Source organism: Panthera leo, chromosome A2, assembly GCF_018350215.1.
Source record: "Panthera leo isolate Ple1 chromosome A2, P.leo_Ple1_pat1.1, whole genome shotgun sequence".
In the NCBI taxonomy this organism is placed as follows: domain Eukaryota; kingdom Metazoa; phylum Chordata; class Mammalia; order Carnivora; family Felidae; genus Panthera; species Panthera leo.
Genome location: NC_056680.1, coordinates 16551798 through 16572282, shown reverse-complemented (window position 1 = coordinate 16572282; position 20485 = coordinate 16551798). Strand labels below are relative to the sequence as shown.

The 20485-nt window shown below is 45.5% G+C and overlaps 2 protein-coding genes across 18 annotated transcripts in view; one reads left to right on the top strand and one right to left on the bottom strand.

Annotated features, from left to right (window-relative positions):
• KLHL18 (kelch like family member 18) overlaps positions 1–14905 on the bottom strand; it is a 55921-nt gene extending 41016 nt beyond the window's left edge. For 2 of the 3 annotated variants that reach the window (XM_042929157.1, XM_042929158.1), the window contains exon 1: positions 14549–14905. In XM_042929157.1, coding sequence (XP_042785091.1) covers positions 14549–14677 — 129 coding nt within the window. In that variant the 5' untranslated portion in view covers positions 14678–14905. Of the gene's footprint in view, positions 1–8020; positions 8126–14548 lie in introns of all 3 variants that reach the window. The other variant, XM_042929160.1, reaches the window with a different exon arrangement.
• Positions 14906–14925: 20 nt separating this feature from the next.
• Positions 14926–20485, top strand: part of KIF9 (kinesin family member 9) — a 53820-nt gene continuing 48260 nt past the window's right edge. For 2 of the 15 annotated variants that reach the window (XM_042929151.1, XM_042929141.1), the window contains exons 1-2: positions 15487–15576; positions 19789–19886. In XM_042929151.1, coding sequence (XP_042785085.1) covers positions 15498–15576; positions 19789–19886 — 177 coding nt within the window. In that variant the 5' untranslated portion in view covers positions 15487–15497. The other 13 variants (XM_042929143.1, XM_042929142.1, XM_042929148.1 and 10 more) reach the window with 13 other exon arrangements.

Sequence of the window (20485 nt, the reverse complement as noted above, 5' to 3'; positions counted from 1 at the left end):
AAGCTCCACTTTGGGCTTCCCGCTGACATCGTGGAGCCTGCCTTGGACACCTGGGATTCTGTCTTCCCTCTCTCTCTGCCCCTTCCCCACTCGGATGCACATGTATGCACTCTCTCTCTCTCTCTCAAAATAAATAAATAAACTTAAAATACTTTATAGGGATACTCAGCAGGATCTCACTTAAGAGTTCAGATCTTGGATCTTGGGTCTTGTCCTTTCTCTGCAGGAATCCAAGGACAGGGGATCAGCAAAGAGTATGTTTTCTGTATGGTAGGAACAGGTTTCCCCAGAACTGAATAAGTGGCAAATTATCAGATTCATTACAAAGGCAGACTAGGCTAGTGTAGAAATCCTCTCACTCTGAGAGGTGTGGGATTGAAAGAAAAATGAAAGTATTGTTATTTGCAAATTACACTTGTAAATTTGTATTATTACTTGCAAATAATACTATTTAATAATAGGACTTGATGCTATTTAACACTGTATTTTTGACCTATTTGCCAAATGTGAGTCCATCTGACAAAGGACTCCTACATTTGCACAACAGTTGTCTAAATGCACAACAGTTGTCTAACAAAAATAATCCAACGAGAAAATGGGCAAAAGACATGAAGAGACAGTTCATCAGAAAGAATATACAGCTGGCAAATAAATACATGGGATGTTCAACCCTACCACCCGTTAGGGAAATGCAAATTAAAGTCACAATTAGATATCACTATATATTTAACACAATGGCTACTATTAAAAAAGTGGTAACACCAATTGCTGGTGAAGATGCAGAACTCAGTCACTCATTATATTAGTCAGGGTTCTCCAGATAAACAGAAGTGTTGTGTGTACGTATGGGGAGGGAGCCAGAGAAAGGAGGGAAGGTGGGAGAGGGAGGGGAGGTTGATTTTAAGGAATTGGCTCACACAATTACAGGGGCTGGTAAGTCTGAAATCTATATGGTGGGCTGACAGGAAGGAGATTCAGATCAGATTTGATGTTGCAGTCTAGAGTGTGAAATCAGCAGGGCAGGCCCCCAGGTGGGAAAATCAGACAAGGTTTTTATGTTACAATCTCGAAGAATTGTTTCTTCTTCAGGAAACCTCAGTTTTTGCTCCTGAGACCTTCAACAATTTTATGAGGCCCACCCACATTATGGAAGGTAATCTGCTTTACTCAAGGTCTACCAATTTAAATGCTAACCACATCCAAAAAAATACCTTCACTGCAACATCCAGACTGATGTTTGGCCAAACAACTAGACACCACAGTCTAGTCAACTTGACCCCCAAAATTAACCATGGTATTCATACATGCTGGTATGAATGTAAAATGGCACAGCCACTCTGGAAACTAGTTTGGCAATGTCTGCTAAAACTAAAAATCAATTTACTGGATGACCCAGCAATTGTACTCTTTGGGCATTTATCCCAGAGAAACGAAAACCTACCTTCGTGCAAAATCCCGTAAATGAATATTCATAGCAGCCTTATTTGTAGCCCCAAACTGGAAAGAACCTAAATGTCTTTCAATGAGTAAACGGTTAAACAAAACATGGTACATCCACACTATGGCATACTAGTCGGAAATATTAAGTAAAAAACTATCAGTACATTTAACAACCCGGATGGCCCTCAAAGGCATTATGCTGAGTAGAAAAAGTCAATCTCAAAACGTCACGTACTTCATGATTCCATTCATACAGCATTCTTGAAATGAGAGAAGCAGAACAAATTAGTGGCCGCCAGAGACCAGGGATGGAGGGTGGGAGGGGGATGGGTGTGACTATAAAGGGGCAACACAAGGGAAATCTTTGTGGTTACAGAATAGTTCTATACTGTGGAGGTCATTCTGTATGTGGAGGTCACGGGCAACCTTGACAAGAGCAAATGGTGGCGGCCTGACATAAGTAACTTACCTATCTTACTAAATCACGAGGTCTACCAAGGGAGCAATCTTTGTATGTTTCCTGGACTAGTTCTGGCAATGAACGCTCAGTATTTGTTGAATGAATAAAGTTTCTGAATAAATCAACTCAAAATATAATGGAGTCTGTCATGTCAGTCCCCATTTTGTTGGGCTCCCTATTGCCTACAAGTCAGATCCAAATCCCGAATTAGCCTCTATCTACCCCAAATCCCCCACCATGCCTTTCTTCTCAGCTCTTGGCAATTCCCCTAAATCACCCTATTTCCTCTGCTGGGATCCTTATCCCATATTTTTCTGCCTGGTGAATTACTGCTCATCTATGAAGATCCAGCTCAAATGCTCCCTCTTCTATGGGGCTTCCGAGACTCCCAGGCAGTGGGCATCCCCATCCTGTAGTGCCTGGTACAAGCCTCCAGCATAACTTGTAGCATTTTTATATTGTCTCTAATGAATGTCTCCCCATCCGGAACGAATGTTCTTCCCGCAGAAAGGAAAGGCTATGATGTCCTAGCACTTAACACAGTAACTCATTGCCAAGTGTACTTAATGAATCCCAGAGCCCATTTCATCTAAGAGATAGCTCTCAGTCTTTCATCTGAGATACAAACAAATAACAAAACTTCTGATGAGTGCCTCTCTTCTTTTAAACCTTCATCTTTTGGCTCAGGACTGACAGAGCTGGTGGGAGGAAGGCACTGAAGCATCAAGAGGGTTACTATCTAGGAGCCCCTGGGTGGCTCAGTCGGCTGAGTGTCTGACTTCAGCTCAGGCCATAATCTCACAGTTCGTGAGTTTGAGCCCCGCATCAGGCTGTCAATGTAGAGCCCGCTTCAGATCCTCTGTCCCCATCTCTCTCTGCCTCTCTCCTGCTCACACACTCTCTCTAAAAAATAACCTTAAAAAAAAAAAAAAAAAAAAAAAAGTTCAGTGGGTTACTATCTAACCTTATCTGGAAATTCAGTTAGCTGAAGTAAGAGGCTCAACAAAAAGATGGTAAAGCTTAGGGACGACCAGAGGAGGACCTGGTGTCCAGGCTGACAGTGCAGTCCCAACCCTAGAAGAAATAAACAAGCCACACTATGGTTGCCTTGTTCAGGTGCATTTCTAACAGGGTGGCATGTAAGGAAATGAAGGTAGGGGTGTGTCCTTTCATTTTGAATGCTGGATGACCTGCCCCCAGCCCAGAACATGGGCTGAGGGATGCCAGTCCATCCCACCAAAAGGAAAAATGATTAGTATCCCAAACCCACAAGGTTGAGAAGCAGACAGCAGGCATAATAAAACACACTGGGTTCAGTCTGGGGTTTTGATGGCATCTTAAAGCTCACTGTGTGAAACCCTCTATTGATGAGCTATAGGGAGCCCCCACTGGCTAAGTGACTCCGGAAGGGGGTGAGGGAGGAAGTGGCTGACCAGCTAGGACTAAAAAAAGACGTGGGCCATGGTCCCATAAAGAGCCAGTAAAGAGCCAGCTACAATATTCAGGCCTGTCCCACTGCTTCTAAACCCTCCCCTGCCTCCCACCATGTCCAGCAAGGTAGAATGGGAGAGAGGGAGAGAGGGAGACAGGAGGGCAGAGTCCCTAGAAACCACTGAACATCTAACTGCAACAATAGCATGTGATTTTCCAGTTCCTCACCCGTCCAGACTCCTCACCACTAGAATTCCAGGAGTTCAGTGCACACGCACGCACCTCCCCAATCACACCTTCCACCTCTACGTCTTACTTGTTCAAGGAACATCCTGTCTGTGCACTTTCATGCCTAGGCCCTTAAACAGGCTCTCCCCAGCCTGGAATGCCTCCTCCCACAAAGTCTGTTTGTCAAAGTTCTATTCATCGTGCAGGGCACCAATCGGACACTATCCTCTCCATGAAACCATCACAAATCCTATGAACTGGAAATAGCTGCCATTCCTTTGGCATTCCCTTAGGCCTCTGGTAACAGCTGGGCACTTACAGAATTTACCACACTCCACCTTGTCTCATAATTAATTATGGGTATCCATCTCACCCACCGACCTCTCAATGCCAAAGTTAGGGGCTGATGCCCACTCAACAGCAGGGTGCCTCGTGCACTGGGAAAGCAGCATGCACAGTTAGGCACTTCATTAATATGTTGACTGAAGGAGCATCTCAAACATAACACCAGGGGCCCTTTCAGATAATACAGCAAACACTTTTGAGCGCCTGAAACATGCTAAGAAGTATGCTGGATAATAGAGGCTTCACAGGCCACAGGAGCTCAACGTCTGGATGGGAAGAGTGAACACTCAAGCACGTCTACACTGTGTTCAGTATGGTAAGGGGTGCGAAGTGTGAAGGCAATGCTTCTCAAATTTTCATGTGCACAGGATGTAAGAACCACCAGATTCCGGTTCAGCAGGTCTGAGGTGGGGGCAGAGAGTGTGCATTTCCAACGAGCTCTCAGGGGACATGGAAGCTATCAGTGCAAGGGCCATATTGTCAGTAACAAGGGGATAAGGTACAACAGAAGAGGGAGAGATTGACTGCACCTGGAGGGATATGAGAAGACTCCAGACAGACGGGATTTCACACCACCCCCCACCGCAACAGGGCAGCGCAAAAGAGAGAAGGTGGCACAGGCCTGTGCCTCACAAAAACACAGATTGGCAGGGAGGCAGGAGTGCAAACTTGTGACCACAAGACAATGCTGAACAGAAACAATGCAGCGTGCCTTAGGAGAACAGAGGAAGGAGTGTTTGGCCACTTCTTTCCCCTTAATTGGGGAAAAAAAAAATATGAAAGGAGCCTTGCACACGGGTAAGAATGCTGGCAGATGTGAGCGATACTCTAAGCCAGAAGAATGCGGGAGCAAAGGCTTGGAAGTTGGAGAACACAGATCACAAAGACACAGTCGGCAGGAGGAGCCTACAGACGACTAGGAGAGAAAGGCAGAGAAGGGCCAGTCTGGTGGAATGTGTATATCAAGGATGCCGCTGGTGGCCCTAAAAAAGTCAACCAGGAGTAGCGGTCAGCACCAACAGGGCATGCTTAAGCTTCTCTTACGTCTCACAGGCACAGTGGCAGATTTCTGTGAGCAGCTTAGAATAATCAGAGAAGCATTTAAATCAGCAGTCTTTCCTCTAATCCCACCGAAAACCAGCCACCACCTGCTGCTCCTGCACTCCCACCAGCCAGTGGCTTTCCCCAGATGTCCTGCTGACTTAAAAGTACAGCCTATGGACAGGGGGAGAAAAGACAAGCTTTCCCAAACATGGGTAGGAGCACCTTTTAAACCACCAAGAGTTCTACTTCCTGTTCCCCTGACAAGTTTCTAACTTCTGATGTTCTCTGTGGTGAAGAGAAGTTACTTCAAGAACAAGCCAGGGGCGCCTGGGTGGCTCAGTCAGTTAAGTCTCTGACTTCGGCTCAGGTCACAATCTCACAGTTCGTGGGTTCGAGTCCCACATCCAGCTCTGTGCTGACAGCTGGAGCCTGCTTCAGATTCTATGTCTCCCTCTCTGCCCCTCCCCTGCTCATGCTCTCTCTCTCTCTCTCTAAAATAAATAAACATTAAAAACACACACACACACGCCAACATTGGTCTCTCTAGCTCTGGCCAGAGAGCTCATGTCTCCTGAATGGGAGAAGGGAAAAGTCCAAGTGAAATCCTGTGCTCTCTTCACCAGTGAATAATTCAGTCACAGTCCCTGCCCTCTCCCTACGCTTCTTTTTTTTTTTTTAATTTTTTAATGTTTATTTATTTCTGAGGCAGAGAGAGACAGAGCATGAGTGGGGGAGGGTCAGAGAGAGAGGGAGACACAGAATCAGAAGCAGGCTTCAGGCTCTGAGCTGGCAGCACAGAGCCTCATGCGGGGCTCGAACTCGCGGACCGTGAGATCATGACCTGAGCTGAAGTCGGACGCTCAACCGACTGAGCCACCCAGGCGCCCCTCCTACGTTTCTTATGTGTACCCCAAACACCCTGCCCTGATTCTAAACTCATAAACCAATAAACGAATAATTACTGTCTAGCTTCATTCATTCATTCATTCATTCATTCAACAAGTACTCACTGAGCCACACAAGGAACTATGTTGGGCCTGCAGATCTACCTCTCTAACCTTATGGTCTTCCACTTGTCACCCAGATCACTCTGTTCCTATCACACCAGCTGCCTGGTGTGTCCCCAAATACCAAGTATGCTCCTGTCTCAGGATTCTGTGCTTGCTATTCCCTCTGCCTAGAATACTTTCCCTTAGATATGCTCATGGGTCATTCCCTCATTTCATTCAGACCTCTACTCAGCAAGGCTGGTTCTGATCCCTCTGACAAAAACACCCTCAGTCCCCTTATCGGGCTTTATTTTTCTCCATAGCACTTATCACCACGGGACATTTTATACCTATTTATCTGTTTATTGTCTGCCACTCCACCTCCCACCAGAACGTGAGCTCACACTCACGGAGGCGCTGCCTACCCTGCCTAGGGCTGCTTGCTCAGCAGATGGAACAGTGCTTGGCAGGCGGAAGGCGCTGACATATCTGCTGAGCACACTGCTGAATGAGAATGGAATGGGAGGTCACTCACAACAGGAGAACGAATGATCAGACCAGAGCCTGGGGAGAAACAATCCGGCAGCTGCACAAGGACCATTCCCTAAAGGGTCTGTAAGAATTCTCTCAACACACTACTCCAGAAATCCTGGGTTTAGGGAAAAGATGAAGAGGACCTGAATTAGGACAGCGGCTTACTAGACACATTACATAGACACATCAGTGAATAATTCAGTCACAGTCCCTGCTCTCACGGAGTTATGATATTGTAAGTAATGTCATTATTATTGTGATAAGTGCCATAAAATATACAGAAGAGAGAGAGGATGAGCCAAAGCCAATTCCAGAGCTTCCCTTCTACCTGACTACATGGATAGTGTGCCATCCATACACAAAATGAACAAAAGGAGAGATAGTTTAGGAGGGAAAGAGCCTTCATTTGAGACATAATTAGCATGAGGATCAACAGGACAGGTGAAACGCAGGTCTAGTATTTAGAAGCAAAATAAGCAAAACAGAGATATTGATGTGAAAGCCACTGTAATTTACAGATTATGCCAACAAACCTTTAGTGGGAAGACAGGTTAGCACAGTATGTTTTGCTGGTCCTCAGAACAGCTCTGTCAAGGTTACAGGACATTTAGATTTTACAAATCAGCACAGGAAAAATAAGCTTACGACACGTGTGCATCACTTTACTATGTATCTCTCAGAAATCGATTCCTTTTAAGTGACCAGTTGAAGTGCAGCTCCAGGGCTGAGCTAATAAAATGTGGCTCTTAACAGCTGAGGCAGCACAAGAACAGGAGAGATCACCCCTCAGTATCTGTGTTTCTCCTCGGTGGGTCTGGACACAGAGCCAGATTCTATCTTCAGTGTCTCCACAATCACAGCACTACAAGCAGTCTCACGTGCCCACCTGGTAACAAGTCTTCTTGAGCTTATTAGCTTTTTAAAAAATTGTGGTAACATACACATAACGTAAAGTTTACCATTTTAACCATTCTTAAGTGTCCAGTTGAGTGGCGTGAAAGACATTCACATTGGTGTGCAACCAGCCCCACTATCTGTCTCCAGAACTTTTCCATCTTCCCAAACTGAAACTCTGTCCCCTCCTCCCAATCCTAAGCAGCCCCCACTCTACTTCCTTTGTGTACTCTGGTTATGTCATTCAAGTGGAATCTTATGGTGTTTGTCCTTTTATGAACGGCTAGTTTTCACTCAGCATAAATAAAGTCTTTAAGGTTCATCCATATTGTAGCAGGTGTCAGAGTTTCTTCCATTTTTAAGGCTACATAATATTCCATTGTATGTATGGAATATTATTCCATCGTGTATATTTCAACAAAATGGAGTAAATTTTATCCATTCAACAGTCGGTGCCCCTTGGGTGGTTTCCATCTTTCAGCTACTGTGAATAATTCTGCCGTAAATATATAAAAATATCTGTTCTTGAGCTTGTTCTTTGGAAAGCATTTTTGTGTTCTGATCAGATATGCAGCACACTCTGCCCAGATGTATTGGGCCATATGTGAACTGTCTACTTTGCCTGCCGGCGGGCAGCCCCAACTCTGGCCCTTACCTTCACGGCCCTGAACACAGCCGGTCAGGTCCACTGGAACACAGGAGCCATCACGGTCTCCTCTGGCCTGCCATTCTGCAAGCAGCTAAGCATCCTCAGCTTCAACTGAGACAGAAAGGGAGCATGGTGTCTTTAGTTAATGCTTCAGAAACAGTCTGGTTCAAGCTCCAGCAGAGCTAACAAGACTTTAGAGATGCAAAATTTAACAGTAACTTCTCCTATGTCAGTTATTCAGTCACCAACCAGGATAGTCCCATGATCCCCTGCAGTGAGCTGGAAAAAGAAAGTGCTTCACTTCGGGCTCATTTGTACTCTTTAACAAGAGATGCTTCCCACTGCTAGATACTGTGTTGAAACCACAGAAGTATATGCTGGGGCAATAAAGCAAGTGGAGCCTACTTCAAAAGCCTTTAACTTTACAAAGGCCATATCACTCTACAACAGGGGTCAGCCAGCCACAGCCAATGGGTTAGGCCTACACCTGTTTTTGGCAGATAAAGTTTTAACAGGACAAAGCCATACCCATTTGTTTATGTATTCTGTACAGCTGCTTTGGTGCTACAACATCAGAGTTGAGCAGTTGCAACTGAAACTGTATGACCTACAAATCCTAAAATATTTACTATCTGGCTCTTTACAGAAAATGCTTGCCAACTCCTGGTTCACACATCTTGGTTCATTCTCTTCTCCCCCGCTGGAAACGGGTGATGTGGTCAGTGGTTTGTGCGGAAGGGGCCTCCCCAAACTGACTGTGGGGAAACTGGCTGGCTCTACACCAAGGAGGCAACAGGAGTGCCAACACGCAACAAATCAAGAGTAGGAAGGGACACGCCATGCTTGCAATTTAGAAGGGGCGAGGAACACACCTTTAGAAAGATGTGATCTCATTTTCCATCAACCAGCCTCTAAGCTGAACCAGGTGTGGCCAAGGGGCAAACGATGGAGTCTCATGTACAAAATAATAAAGGAACCACCTGCATTAAGAAGCATCCCCAAAATAAGCTTCTTAAATTCACACAGCCGGCTGGCCAAGCTCCAGAAGCCTCAGGGTGAACCCCAGGAACACTGCTTGGGTGGTAACTGATTTTCCAGGATGCCTCCAACTCCCTTTCCCTCCCTACATCAGGCAGCAGCAAGTTCTCTCATCCTCTGCCTGGTGTCCAAAGGTAACAGCATTACCCACCACATAACTTGAGGAAGAAAGAGCAAAACTGACTTTTCGATGAATATGAATTCATATCCCAAGTGCACACGTGCTCTCAAGGAGCACACTCTTCCTCTGAGGTCTAACTGTTCACTAAAAAGAGGAGAGGCTGGAAATGAACACAGACGCCTGGAAAAAGTCAGTAGAAAACACCAGGAATGAACGATATTCAGAGGCTCAAGTTTTCCAATACAGTGTCATTTCAAATTCAAAAGAGTTCACAATCCATACGTCCAAAAGACTAGCAGCATACCCATCACTGTCCTCCCTGCTCAAAAATGACACTGCAGATGGTGTTCCCTGCTCTGCTGCATAACACCAGCAGGGCAGGTGAGTAATCTGATAGAGGACGCAAAGGCATTCCTTCCACCAACAAACAGCTATGTTGGATCCCAGAGAATATAGCTTTGTGCCTTGGGCAGTCCCTTAATATCTCTAAGCCTCAGGGTTTTTTAATCTGTAAAATGAATGGCTTTGATAGAGGATCTCTATGGCTCCTTTTCATAGGATTCCTCCAGCTCTGTAATTATACCTGTGTAACACCACACACAACATAAAAGTGGCATGTATCAACAAGTTCTTACTTCACTTCCTGATATCCTTCTCCACATACTCCTTCATCACAAAATCAGTGTGAGAGAAACTTAGGCAAGATTCCACTCAAATGTGTGGCTTTTGAAGCCAGTCTCAATGAAAATTGCGTACTTGGGTTTAGTGGGTCAAAAGGAAATATTCTAATACTGTGCCTTTTACCCATGGAAAAGACATTTCTTTCCAGAGGATAAATTCTCAGATCTGGGCTCAAAACTTTAGCAAGGGCCTTGGGAAAATGCTAGAAGACTGATGCCAGAAAACGGTTGGAGAACCATTCATTAGTGGTTGCAAATCAGGGTGTGAGAGTGTGTGTGTGTGTGTGTGTGTGTAGGAAGCTGTTCTCCTAAGCTGATGGATCAGTGAGTAATATTCAGGTTTGGTGACCCCATTCTGTCTTCACAAATAAAGAAAAAGGAGTATGTGAGGTGAGAGGAGAACAGACAAATGTTAAAGTGGTGGGTCTAGATCTTATGAATAACAACCCGTGGTGAGCACTCACTGAATCTGCTCAACTCGCTGGACGCATGTGAGCCTGACAGATGTGGCCTGAGCACTGGGCAGCTGGTGGCCCAGAGGAAAGGACATGAAACCAGCTGTTGGAAAGAGGGGCTAAGAGCCTTGACCGGACGCAAACCCCTCTACCCAGACCAAGCCTTCTGCTATATGTTGCCGAGAAGTCCTGCACTGCTATTCTCCGTACCTTCAAGATAAAATGATTTGCCAAGTAGATGGACCATGGGTTTTTCCTGATAGGAGAACAATACTCATCTGGATTCATGACCCATGATCCAAAGATGGGCTTCAGGGGAATTGCGCCTATGACTGAATACAAAATTTTGTATGCACATTTTTCTGGGAAGAGGGTTCATCATGTTCAGTTTTTAAGAAAAAGGTTCAAGTCAACATAGATACAGAATATGGTTTTAAAAATCCAGCATTATTACTCTTTCTGTTATGCCTCTTCTTAATTGTCCAACAGGTGCCCAAGGAATTTAAATTTCAAATATTTCCAAAAACAAAACTAAGAAAGGTTTAGGAGTTGGCAGTGAACTTACAGACTGCATCATACCTGCTAACGCTAACTTGCACACTCTCACTAAAACTCGGGAGGACAGAAAAGATGACATGTTGTTAAGGATGAGTGAGGGTTGACCTGAGGTAGATTAATCCACTTTGAATCAGCAGCTGGAATCAGTTCTGCCACTGTCAGTGACAGAAGAGGCAACAGGAGAGCACGAAAGAACACTTGGCCAGGAGAACAGAGACCAGGAGTCCAGTCTCTAGTTCTAGCTCCGCCTAACTCAGTCTGTGACCTTGGACCAGTCCCTTCTTCTGGGCTTGGGTCCTCATCTGTAAAATGCAGGCTACTGAAGCAAAGCAGTGGTTTGCAAACTCTTTTAAGGCAATGAACGTTATGTTTAGATAAAATCATCCAGAATTCATCAGAAGCTAAAACAAATTCAAAATGGCAGGTTGAACATACCCATTTATTTCCCCTCCCTTCTAGAAGCGCCATCAAATTATTATTCATAAATATCTACTGCTTACTGAACATTTACTACATGATTGTTTTAAGTGCATTAACTAATGGAATCCCTAACACACTTACTAGGTAGGTGATGACACCCATTTTAAAGATGAAGGAACTGAGTCACCAGTGTTTAAGGAACTTGCCCAAGCTGTCACAGCTAATAACTGGCAGAGCCAGGGTTCAAACCCAGGCAGTCTGGCTTGAGTCTGTACTATATACTACCTCTCAGACTGAAAATCAAGAAACAGCAAAGCTCCCAAGGAAAAAGAAGCTGAAAGAAAGAGGATATTAAAAGCATCACCAAATTTTGGAAGATGAGTAGTAGCTGATTTAGATGGAGAATACTGACTGCTACAGACGGCAAGTCCCTGCAGAGCCCCCTCCAAAACTCAACTGTTGGAGACTCAGGCTTCCTCTGAAGGTGTGGGGATAAGGGAGGCTGCAATCAGACAGTACTGCTCCCCTCCACTAGGCAAGCAACTGTTCCGTTGCTGGATAAACGCTGGAGGTTTATCATCTGGACAGGATGAACTAGACTCCAAACTTGGGCAGCCAGGGAACCACTGAAGACAAGGAAGTGGCACCATTCAGGGGACTAAGTGAAAGTCTGCACACAGAAGCAAGAGCCCCCAGTCCCCTCCCATCACAAGGCTCCTCAAATGGTAACAGCCAAGGTTATTCCACTCAGGCAGAAGCCTGAATGAAGATCCATGGACTCTGAACACATCGCATTGAAAAGGTCAGGTCCATCACCCTACAGTTTTGGCTCTCAGAATGCAGCTCCAGGCCAGCAGTAGCATCACTGGAGAATTTGTCAGAAATGTAAATTCTTGGGCCCATGCCAGACGAATTGAATAAAAAATTCTGGGGTGAGGTCCAACAACCAGTGTGTGAACAGGCCACCGAGTGATTATAATACCTGCTAAAGATTGAGAAGCACTGCCCTATAAGGAGGACCACTAGTCAGTAAACCCATCCCACACCAAAATGCTTCCAACCAGCTTTTCAGTACCCATTTATTTGGAAGACAGTCAGGAAACATCAGAAGTTTCAGGAAAGACTCTATCTTGAGGGACAGAGAGAGAGAGAGAGAGAGAGAGAGAAACCAAAACAGATTTCACAGGGCAGCTTTAGTGAAGGGGAGAGAAATGAGAGAGAGCCTGGTTTGTATGACCTTTCCCTGGCCTCTGACCTCACATTGCCACTGAGCTACTCCTAAGGCTGTACAGAAGAGTTAGAAAACCAATGAAGCAAACGCTCTCTAGGTCCTGTTCAGTTCTACTCTGTGCCTTTATACTTTATCCTTATGTGCCGGATGCTCGAAACTAACACAGCAATTTAGACTGACACTCTGGGTTGGAACTACCTCTGGTAATTATCTTGTCTCTTTGAATGAATAAATAGCATTTTAATGGAAAAAAATCACGCGAGCATTGTTATGCCAAAGGCTTGTTATATTCTGTGTTTGCATTACATGCAGAGGCAAACTGCACTGCTTTATTTTATGTAGAAATATCTGTAATCATCCCCCTGTATCATACGCTTTTGCTTCTCTCTCAGGCTTTCCATGGCTCACCCTTACAGCCTAAATCTTAATCCAAAAACCCTCCCCTATTACTGCTTTTTACCAGTCTCTACTCACCCTAAGTGTCACCCCCACAACCAGATCATTCTTGTGCTTACAAACCTCTAGTAGCCGCGACATCTACATGTAACCGCCTCATTTATATTTACTTCCTCTGACTCCTTTAGTCCAGCTCATTTTTCTCAAACCCCTTGGTTCCCCACTAAAGATCCTTTTCCCTCTCAGGCCACCTCATGCCTCTCCTGGAAAACTGACCTCCCTCAAGGGATGAAAACGCAGGCCAGGCCTCATGCAAAGAACACCACAAATGGTCTCATTTAATTCTCACACTAATAAGAAAGCATCCCTATTTTTACATTTGGAACACTGATGTTTAGAGACATTAAGTAACTTGCCCAAGGTTATGACTAGGATTCTAATCCAAATCCTTCTATCTCCACACTCTTAAATCTACTCTCATGTCTCCAGAGGTCTGACTCAAATATGGGAAGAAAAAAAGTTTCCTTAATTCTGCAGAAAATGAGAAGAGCAAAAGGAGCTCTGCGTGTGTGTGTGTGTGTGTGTGTATACACATATATATGTATATATATATACATATATATACATACATATATATACGTATACGTATATATACGTGTATATATATATACGTATATATATATACGTGTATATATATATATAAACGTATACACACATATATAAATATAGATACATATATATAAATATGTATATATACATATACATACACACACACACACACACACACACGTTTTAGCGTGGTCTTCCACAGATGCTCAGAGCCTCAAGTCAAAGCCCAACAGGGAACACAGTTCACAGCAGTCTCTCCCCACCTGGAGGGCTCCTGAGGGCTCAGGAATCTGGCCAAGGAGCAGCACAGCATGCCTCCCCAGCAGGAATGGATGCAAAGCACAGGAGGAAGGCTGGCTCTTGCGCCCAGAATACCGGTAGGAAACAGGTGGTTAAGAGATCCCTCTCCCCACGCAGACCCAGTCCATCCTCAGAGACCCTTGTGGAGGTGGTAGTGGTGGTGTGCCGTCCAGTATGGGGTGGGGGGCAGAGTAGATGCCCACCTCAAAAGATGTCCAGATATGATTTTAAAAGCTCTTAGGAAACAAGGTAGTAATCTAACGACCAAGGGCAAGCAATGACTCCTAAGGCGTAGCCTGCGCCTCTACAACAGAACAGCTAACTTCGAGGGGCACAAAGAAATGTCTATGGTGACAAGAGAAGGTGCTTCACTGGTGCCCATCAGAATGTGGAGGCGGCCACCGCCCCCTCCTCCAAAGAGGCTGCAAGTCCATTTTCTCCTGTCTGACAGAAAAGGGAGGCGGCACCCCAATGTCTCCCACGCCGAGGGCCTCAGTCGCGCACCTTTCAGCCTTGCCTTCCAAGGGCTAAGAGGCTGTTCCTGTCCGTCTCCCCATTCAGCCCCAATCCCCTCTCCCACTCGGCACCTCTCTCTCCCCTACTCGGTCTCCAACCTTCTTGCCCCATCGCTCTGCCCGCTAGACCTCTCTTCCCCTACCCCCCGCCCTTCTTTCCTCCCCACTCGGTTCCTTATCCCTCAGCCTCGCGCTGCCCAGCCCTCGGTACCTTGAGCGTCACGTCGCACAGCTTGCCTTGCCGCCGGATCTCCTCCATGACGCCGTAGCCGCGACTAGGCAACTCGGACACGGAGAAGTGCACCAGGTCCTCCAGCTCCTCCGCACCGTCCTCCACCATCTTCCCCGGCCGCCGCGACTGCGCAGGCCTGGGAGGCCGGCTAGAAACCAAACGGGGCGGGGCGGACTGCCGCCGCGAGCACACGGCTAGAAGTAGACGGACCTGCACGGCCGCCGTAGTCTCGGCTGCTCTGCGCCGGAAGCTCCGCTGCCCCGCTTCCTGGTGCGAGCGCAGCCTTCTTTCCCTCGCTTTCCCGACCGTGCTGTCGCGCCTGCCGTTGCCGCAGTCTTTCTGGATTAACCGGTCCCATCTCCCGCCTTTCCGATTCGGCCCTGACCTTACTCGTGTCTCCACCCAGGGCCGCGGACTTCACTTCCGCCACTACCCGACACTTCCGGCATCTGCGGAAACGGTCCGTTGCCATGGCGGCTATGTACACAGTTCTGCAGCCGCGAATGCAGGGCTGCGGTCGCTGCTCCTGCAGCGGTCGCGCGGCGGGAGGGCCTCTGCCTCGGGAGCGGTGAGCAGCGACCACGCGCCGCACGGATGGGGAGAAGGGAGGCCCGAGACGGGGTATACGCCCAGGCGGTGGGCAGCGGCTGGGATCCGAACACCGCCCTACCCGGGAGTCCCCCAGCTTGGCTCGCTGATTTGTGAAACCCGAGCGGAGGAGAGGGCGCGGCATCGTGGGGGCTCTTTCAGGCTGGCTGCAGTTTAGGGTCTTCGGATCTAACGTTCCCTGGCCCCACGAGACCTCTGCGTCTCTGCCGAGGTTGAGAGGGCGTGAGGTGGGGGACCAGAGGTCTGTTGGACCCTTTCATACACGGCAGTTTTCGAACTGGAGGGGGCTTCGGGATCGCTAGGTAGAGCCCTTCGCTTTATGGATGAGGAAGCCGCTCCAAAGAGGGGCAAGAATGGTCCCAAGTTCCACTGCCTCCCACACTCCACACAGGGGTCCGGTATGTTGGGTGAGGAAAAGGGAGACCAGGTCTGTCGGGAATCGAGTCTTTGGTTTAGCCTAGGGCCGGGTGCGTTTGGACCCTGTTGTTTCGGGGTTCAGGTGCTGCCGCCGCTTTAAAACGATGAGGGTTCCATATGAGAGCGTCTGGTCTGGGCAGGAGCGCTGAAAGGTAGGGATTCACCTGGTGCCCACCATTCCAGCAGACGCTTCCTCTTCTTTAATCCAGCTTTCAGAAACGCTTGGTAGCAAATTCTGTTCATTCCCACCACTAAAACGAATAAGGAAACCACGAACCTTCAGGGAGATCTGCTGGTGGCCACTCCGAGGTTCATTTATTTACACAAGAAATATCTAAGGGTGGTGCCCATGAGAGAGAAGCATTTCCCATAAGATCCTGAGGGAGGAAACCCCTGCTAAAAGAGAGGGCATGGTGAGGGGCTGAATATGGCTTGTTGTAAGTGGTTCCTGGAAGCTAAGCCCTTCTGGAAGGTCTGTGGGCTCAGGGGTTGGATGTGGTGTGGGAGGGAAGTGACATATGCCCCTTGGGACTTTCTCAGTAGTGACCGAAGATGGACCCACATGTGGAGATTCAGCCAGCCACCCTCTGACTTCCAGCCATGACCATCACTACCAACCACCATTTCTTGAGTACCTGTTCTGTGCTGGGCACTGTTCTGGACATTGGAGGGGGATTCAAAAGAGAGAAAGCACAGTTCTGTCCCACAAGCAACTTGTAATTTAATTTGGGAGCGGAAACCCACTCAAATGATGTGGCGTAAGAATGGTAACAAGCGTTATTTCAGTAAGTGCAAGATGGCATGGGGTCTCTGAATGTCTGGGTGTTGAGGGGCTGCTGAGTAGGAGCCTTATAGGAGGAGTTAAGTTAATAGAAAAAGCTTGCAGAGTGCCTGGCTGGCTCAGTGGGTAGAGCATGCAGCTCTTGATCTTGGGGTTGTGAGTTCGAGCCCCACATTGGGTACAGAGATTACTTAAAAATAAAAAAAAAAAAAATCTGAAAATAGAGAAAGTTTGTCTTAGGTGGGTATGACTCCTGGCATACTTGAAGCTATGGATGTGAGCACGGGGAGGGTCTGGGGAGGATAGGGGAGCTGCATGTGCATGTGCATGTTGGCAAATTACAGGCCCCACTCTGAGGGGAGGGCGATGCTCAGGCTGTCCGTGCTGTTCCTGTGCTTGGTGGGTGGAGGCTTCCAGGAGGGAGGCCTGGGCACCTGCCACCTAGGCTGGTTCCTTTCAGAGGGCACCCTGGCCAGGAGGCTGGGTCCTCAGACCCAGAGCTATTGACCTTCAAGCTATTTGTGGCTCTTTATCGCTCGACCTCAATGTTGTAGACAAAAATTTTAGGACTGAAATTGGATAAGCCATCATCCTTGATCACCTGAATACTTTTCAGCTTCGTTTTCTAAAAATTGAAAGGTCTGAATGGTCCCATAGTGGCTGGGAAAAGACTTCCATGAACTAATTACTTGAGGAATGTAGCAAGCGGACACGCAGTTCTACAGTTGGCAGATGTGAAAGTGTCATGTTTGCTTATTTGATTTTACATCTGAAGGGCTTGTAACAGGGGTTAGAATTTCGTTTGTCTACATCATTGAAACTGTAGACTGAAAGGGCAGGACCTGTCTCTATTTAATTTACTTCTATAGAGATATTTCACGCCACTGATGATAGTTAATATAATTGTAATAGGAAATCTACCGGTCATTGCAAGTTGTGTCTAGAAATATGTTTAATATCCTTAAAATCTATCAGGTAACATTCAGTGAGCCTGTCTTAGATAATACAGGGAAAATGTTAATATTCTTTATTTAATGTGCTTTAATTTTTTTTTAATATTTATTTATTGAGAGAATGAGAGACAGAGCATGAGCAGGGGACGGGGAGAGAGAGAGGGAGACAGAGAATCCAATGCAAGCTCCAGGCTCCAGCTGTCAGCTCAGAGCCCGATGCGGGCCTCAAACCCACGAACCATGAGATCATGACCTGAGCTGAAGTTGGCCGCTTAACTGACTGAGCCACCCAGACGCCCCTTAAAGTGCTTTTTTTTTAAAAAAGTGAAATAATTAACTGTATTTCAGAGAAGAAATCCCTGTCATGCATGATTTTTTTCTTTACAGTACAGGTCTTAACATTTCGTTTTTTAAAAATATTAAGCATCATAGCAGTTTATTAGAGTGCTTTGCAGTAGTTCAAGCAAGCTATTTTTCCTTAATTGCTGTGTTATTGCTCTTTTCCAATTTGAATATGAAATTGAATCAGCTCCCTATGTCTCATGTTTCCCTAACTCTTCCTAAATTCAACAAATTCCTTTGCTGGTTGTTGTTGTTGTTGTTGTTGTTGTTGTTGTTGTTTACAAAAGCATACAGGTGATTTCTTTGGCCTTAACTCCTCTTTCCTGCCCTATGAAGATGCAAGTTATTTTAGCACCAAATGCCTCATCTCTTATTCAACTGATTCAACCCCAATAGGAAGGTCAGAAGAGAAGTGTACCAAGCAGCATACATCCTGACTGACCCTCAGGCCTTGTCCCTATTCCAAATGTGTTTGGTACATTTGGAACATTAACGCTAAATGAGTTTTTAACATTCTTTCTGTGTATTCATAGTTCCATAAAAGTGAAATTATTGAAATGTGAGAGCCCAATGTTAGGACTGCATGACCATAGACCACTTGATGATACTGTTCACATCATTTGAAAAAGAAGGAAAGAAAAAATATTAGGTTGATATTAGGAAAACTTATATGTAAAATTAGAAATGTTTCCCCTTTGAACAAATTAAAATTGTATTATGTTAATTTCCCTAATAGTTTCAAATAACGAAGTTTAGTACATTTTCATAGACTTTCATCTTGTTTAGTGGTATTACTTAACTAGGTTAAATGTATTGATGATGATTACAGGTTGATTTTTCCTTAGCTCTCCTTAGAGCTTTTGACATTTTCTCTCAATATTTAATCCTTTGTCATCAGGGTATAAGAGGTACCTAAAGAACTAAGTTTTGTTTTTTATTTTTATTTTTTGAAGAACTAAGTTTTAAGTTCCCCTTAAAGCAATAAAAATAGCACAATTGTTACTTCTGTTTAATAACCCTCTTTGCTTTTCCACTCTATGTCAATGTTGGAACCAAAATTTACTGTCTGATTAGTATTCAATATTTTTACACAGGCACTCTCAGGAAAGGGCCTAGTGTGATTTCACCAATGAGACTAATAGCCGATAAAATACGAGATTTCTTGGTTATCATTTGATTGTGCAATCAATTTTTTTAAATTTTAATAAAATACTTCAGTTGGACAGGATCTTAGAAATTAATTAACTCTCCCCTCAGTGCAACAGTCCCTTTGGTAGCATCTCTGCTAGCTGGCATCTTGACCTTGCTTGAGTCTTTTCCATTATAGGACAGCTCTACATAGTAGGAAGTTCATTTACCTAAATCTCCCTCCCTAAACACATACACCTATATGCTTACATCCTATTCCATGAAGCCACACCAAGCATTTATTTTGACATTTTGTTATACACGGTAATTATTTGTGGTAGTATAAATAAAGGAATACAGATTAAGTGGATCTACCTGAAAGAAAATGATGAAACTCTAGTTAGGTTGACGAGAAGACGAGGAGGTAGAGGGCTGTTTGATTTTTTCTCAATGGACTGTCAGAAAAGAAAGAGTATCTGATTGTGGACTAGATTAAATACACTTCTAGGGAATCATTTTCTGATCTAAGCTGGTCAAACGGAGGTAAAGGAGGGGCTGCTGCATCTGAAATAACATATGTTCGTGAAGACAAGAAAATTAAGTTTAAATGCATTTCATAGTAAGTATTTTAGATGAAAGCATAATGAATGAGGCAAAGCATAAGCGGACATTTTTAGGTACAGAACATTTTTAGGAAACACGTCTAAGATTAGGCCACTAAAGGGAGCGTTCTTCTTGCTTCGTGTTTCCGTCTCTTAGGGGCCCATGGCGGAAAATGGTGAGGCAGCCTGTAAAGTAGGAAGTGCCTGTACTTGTTGAACAGCGGGTCCTGTGGGTAGAGCACTGACACGAGAAGGGGTAAAAAGGAAGACTGGGTCTCATTGGGATAGAAGAACACAGACCGAGTGTCAGTCACTCCATTCTGATCTTCTTAATGTGTTGCCACTTGATGATAACTACTGAAAGCTGTACTGTTTTCTTCTTTTTAGCTAGAATGGGTACTAGGAAAAAAGTTCATACCTTTGTCCGTGTCAAACCCACCGATGACTTTGCTCACGAAATGATCAAATACGGAGATGACAACAAAGTAAGTGGGATGTGCTTGCTTTCACCAGCTTGGTCCTCTCTGTCCCACCTTGCTGCGGTGGGACCCTGTGTCCAAACAGCCTTTAAGGACCAAGACAGAATTGATAAAAGTTCAGATGGAGTCCAGACTTCCAACAAGTCCAAACCACTCCCCTTGAGTCACTTTTGATAAGGAAACTCCTGAAGCTCCCACTTTTTTTTGTTTTAATTTTTTTTAATGTTTATTTTTTTTTGAGAGAGAGATTGAGACAGAACGTGAGCAGGGGAGGAGCAGAGAGAGAGGGAGACACAGAATCCAAAGCAGGCTCCAGGCTCCGAGCTGTCAGCACAGAGCCCGACGTGGGGCTCGAACTCATGAACCGTGAGATCGTGACCTGAGCCAAAGTCAGGCACTTGACCGACTGAGCCACCCAGGTGCCCCGAAGCTCCCACTTTTAATTGTATTTGTGGTTAATAAGTTTGCCTTCATCCTTGTGTCTGACACAGAAAAGCTGACATTTGTCCACACTCATAAAACTCTGTGGGGATCAGATCTGCTGTTACATGATCCCTCAGGGAGGGGGTCAAGTAAGATGTCTTAAGTTGATAACTGTTCAACTT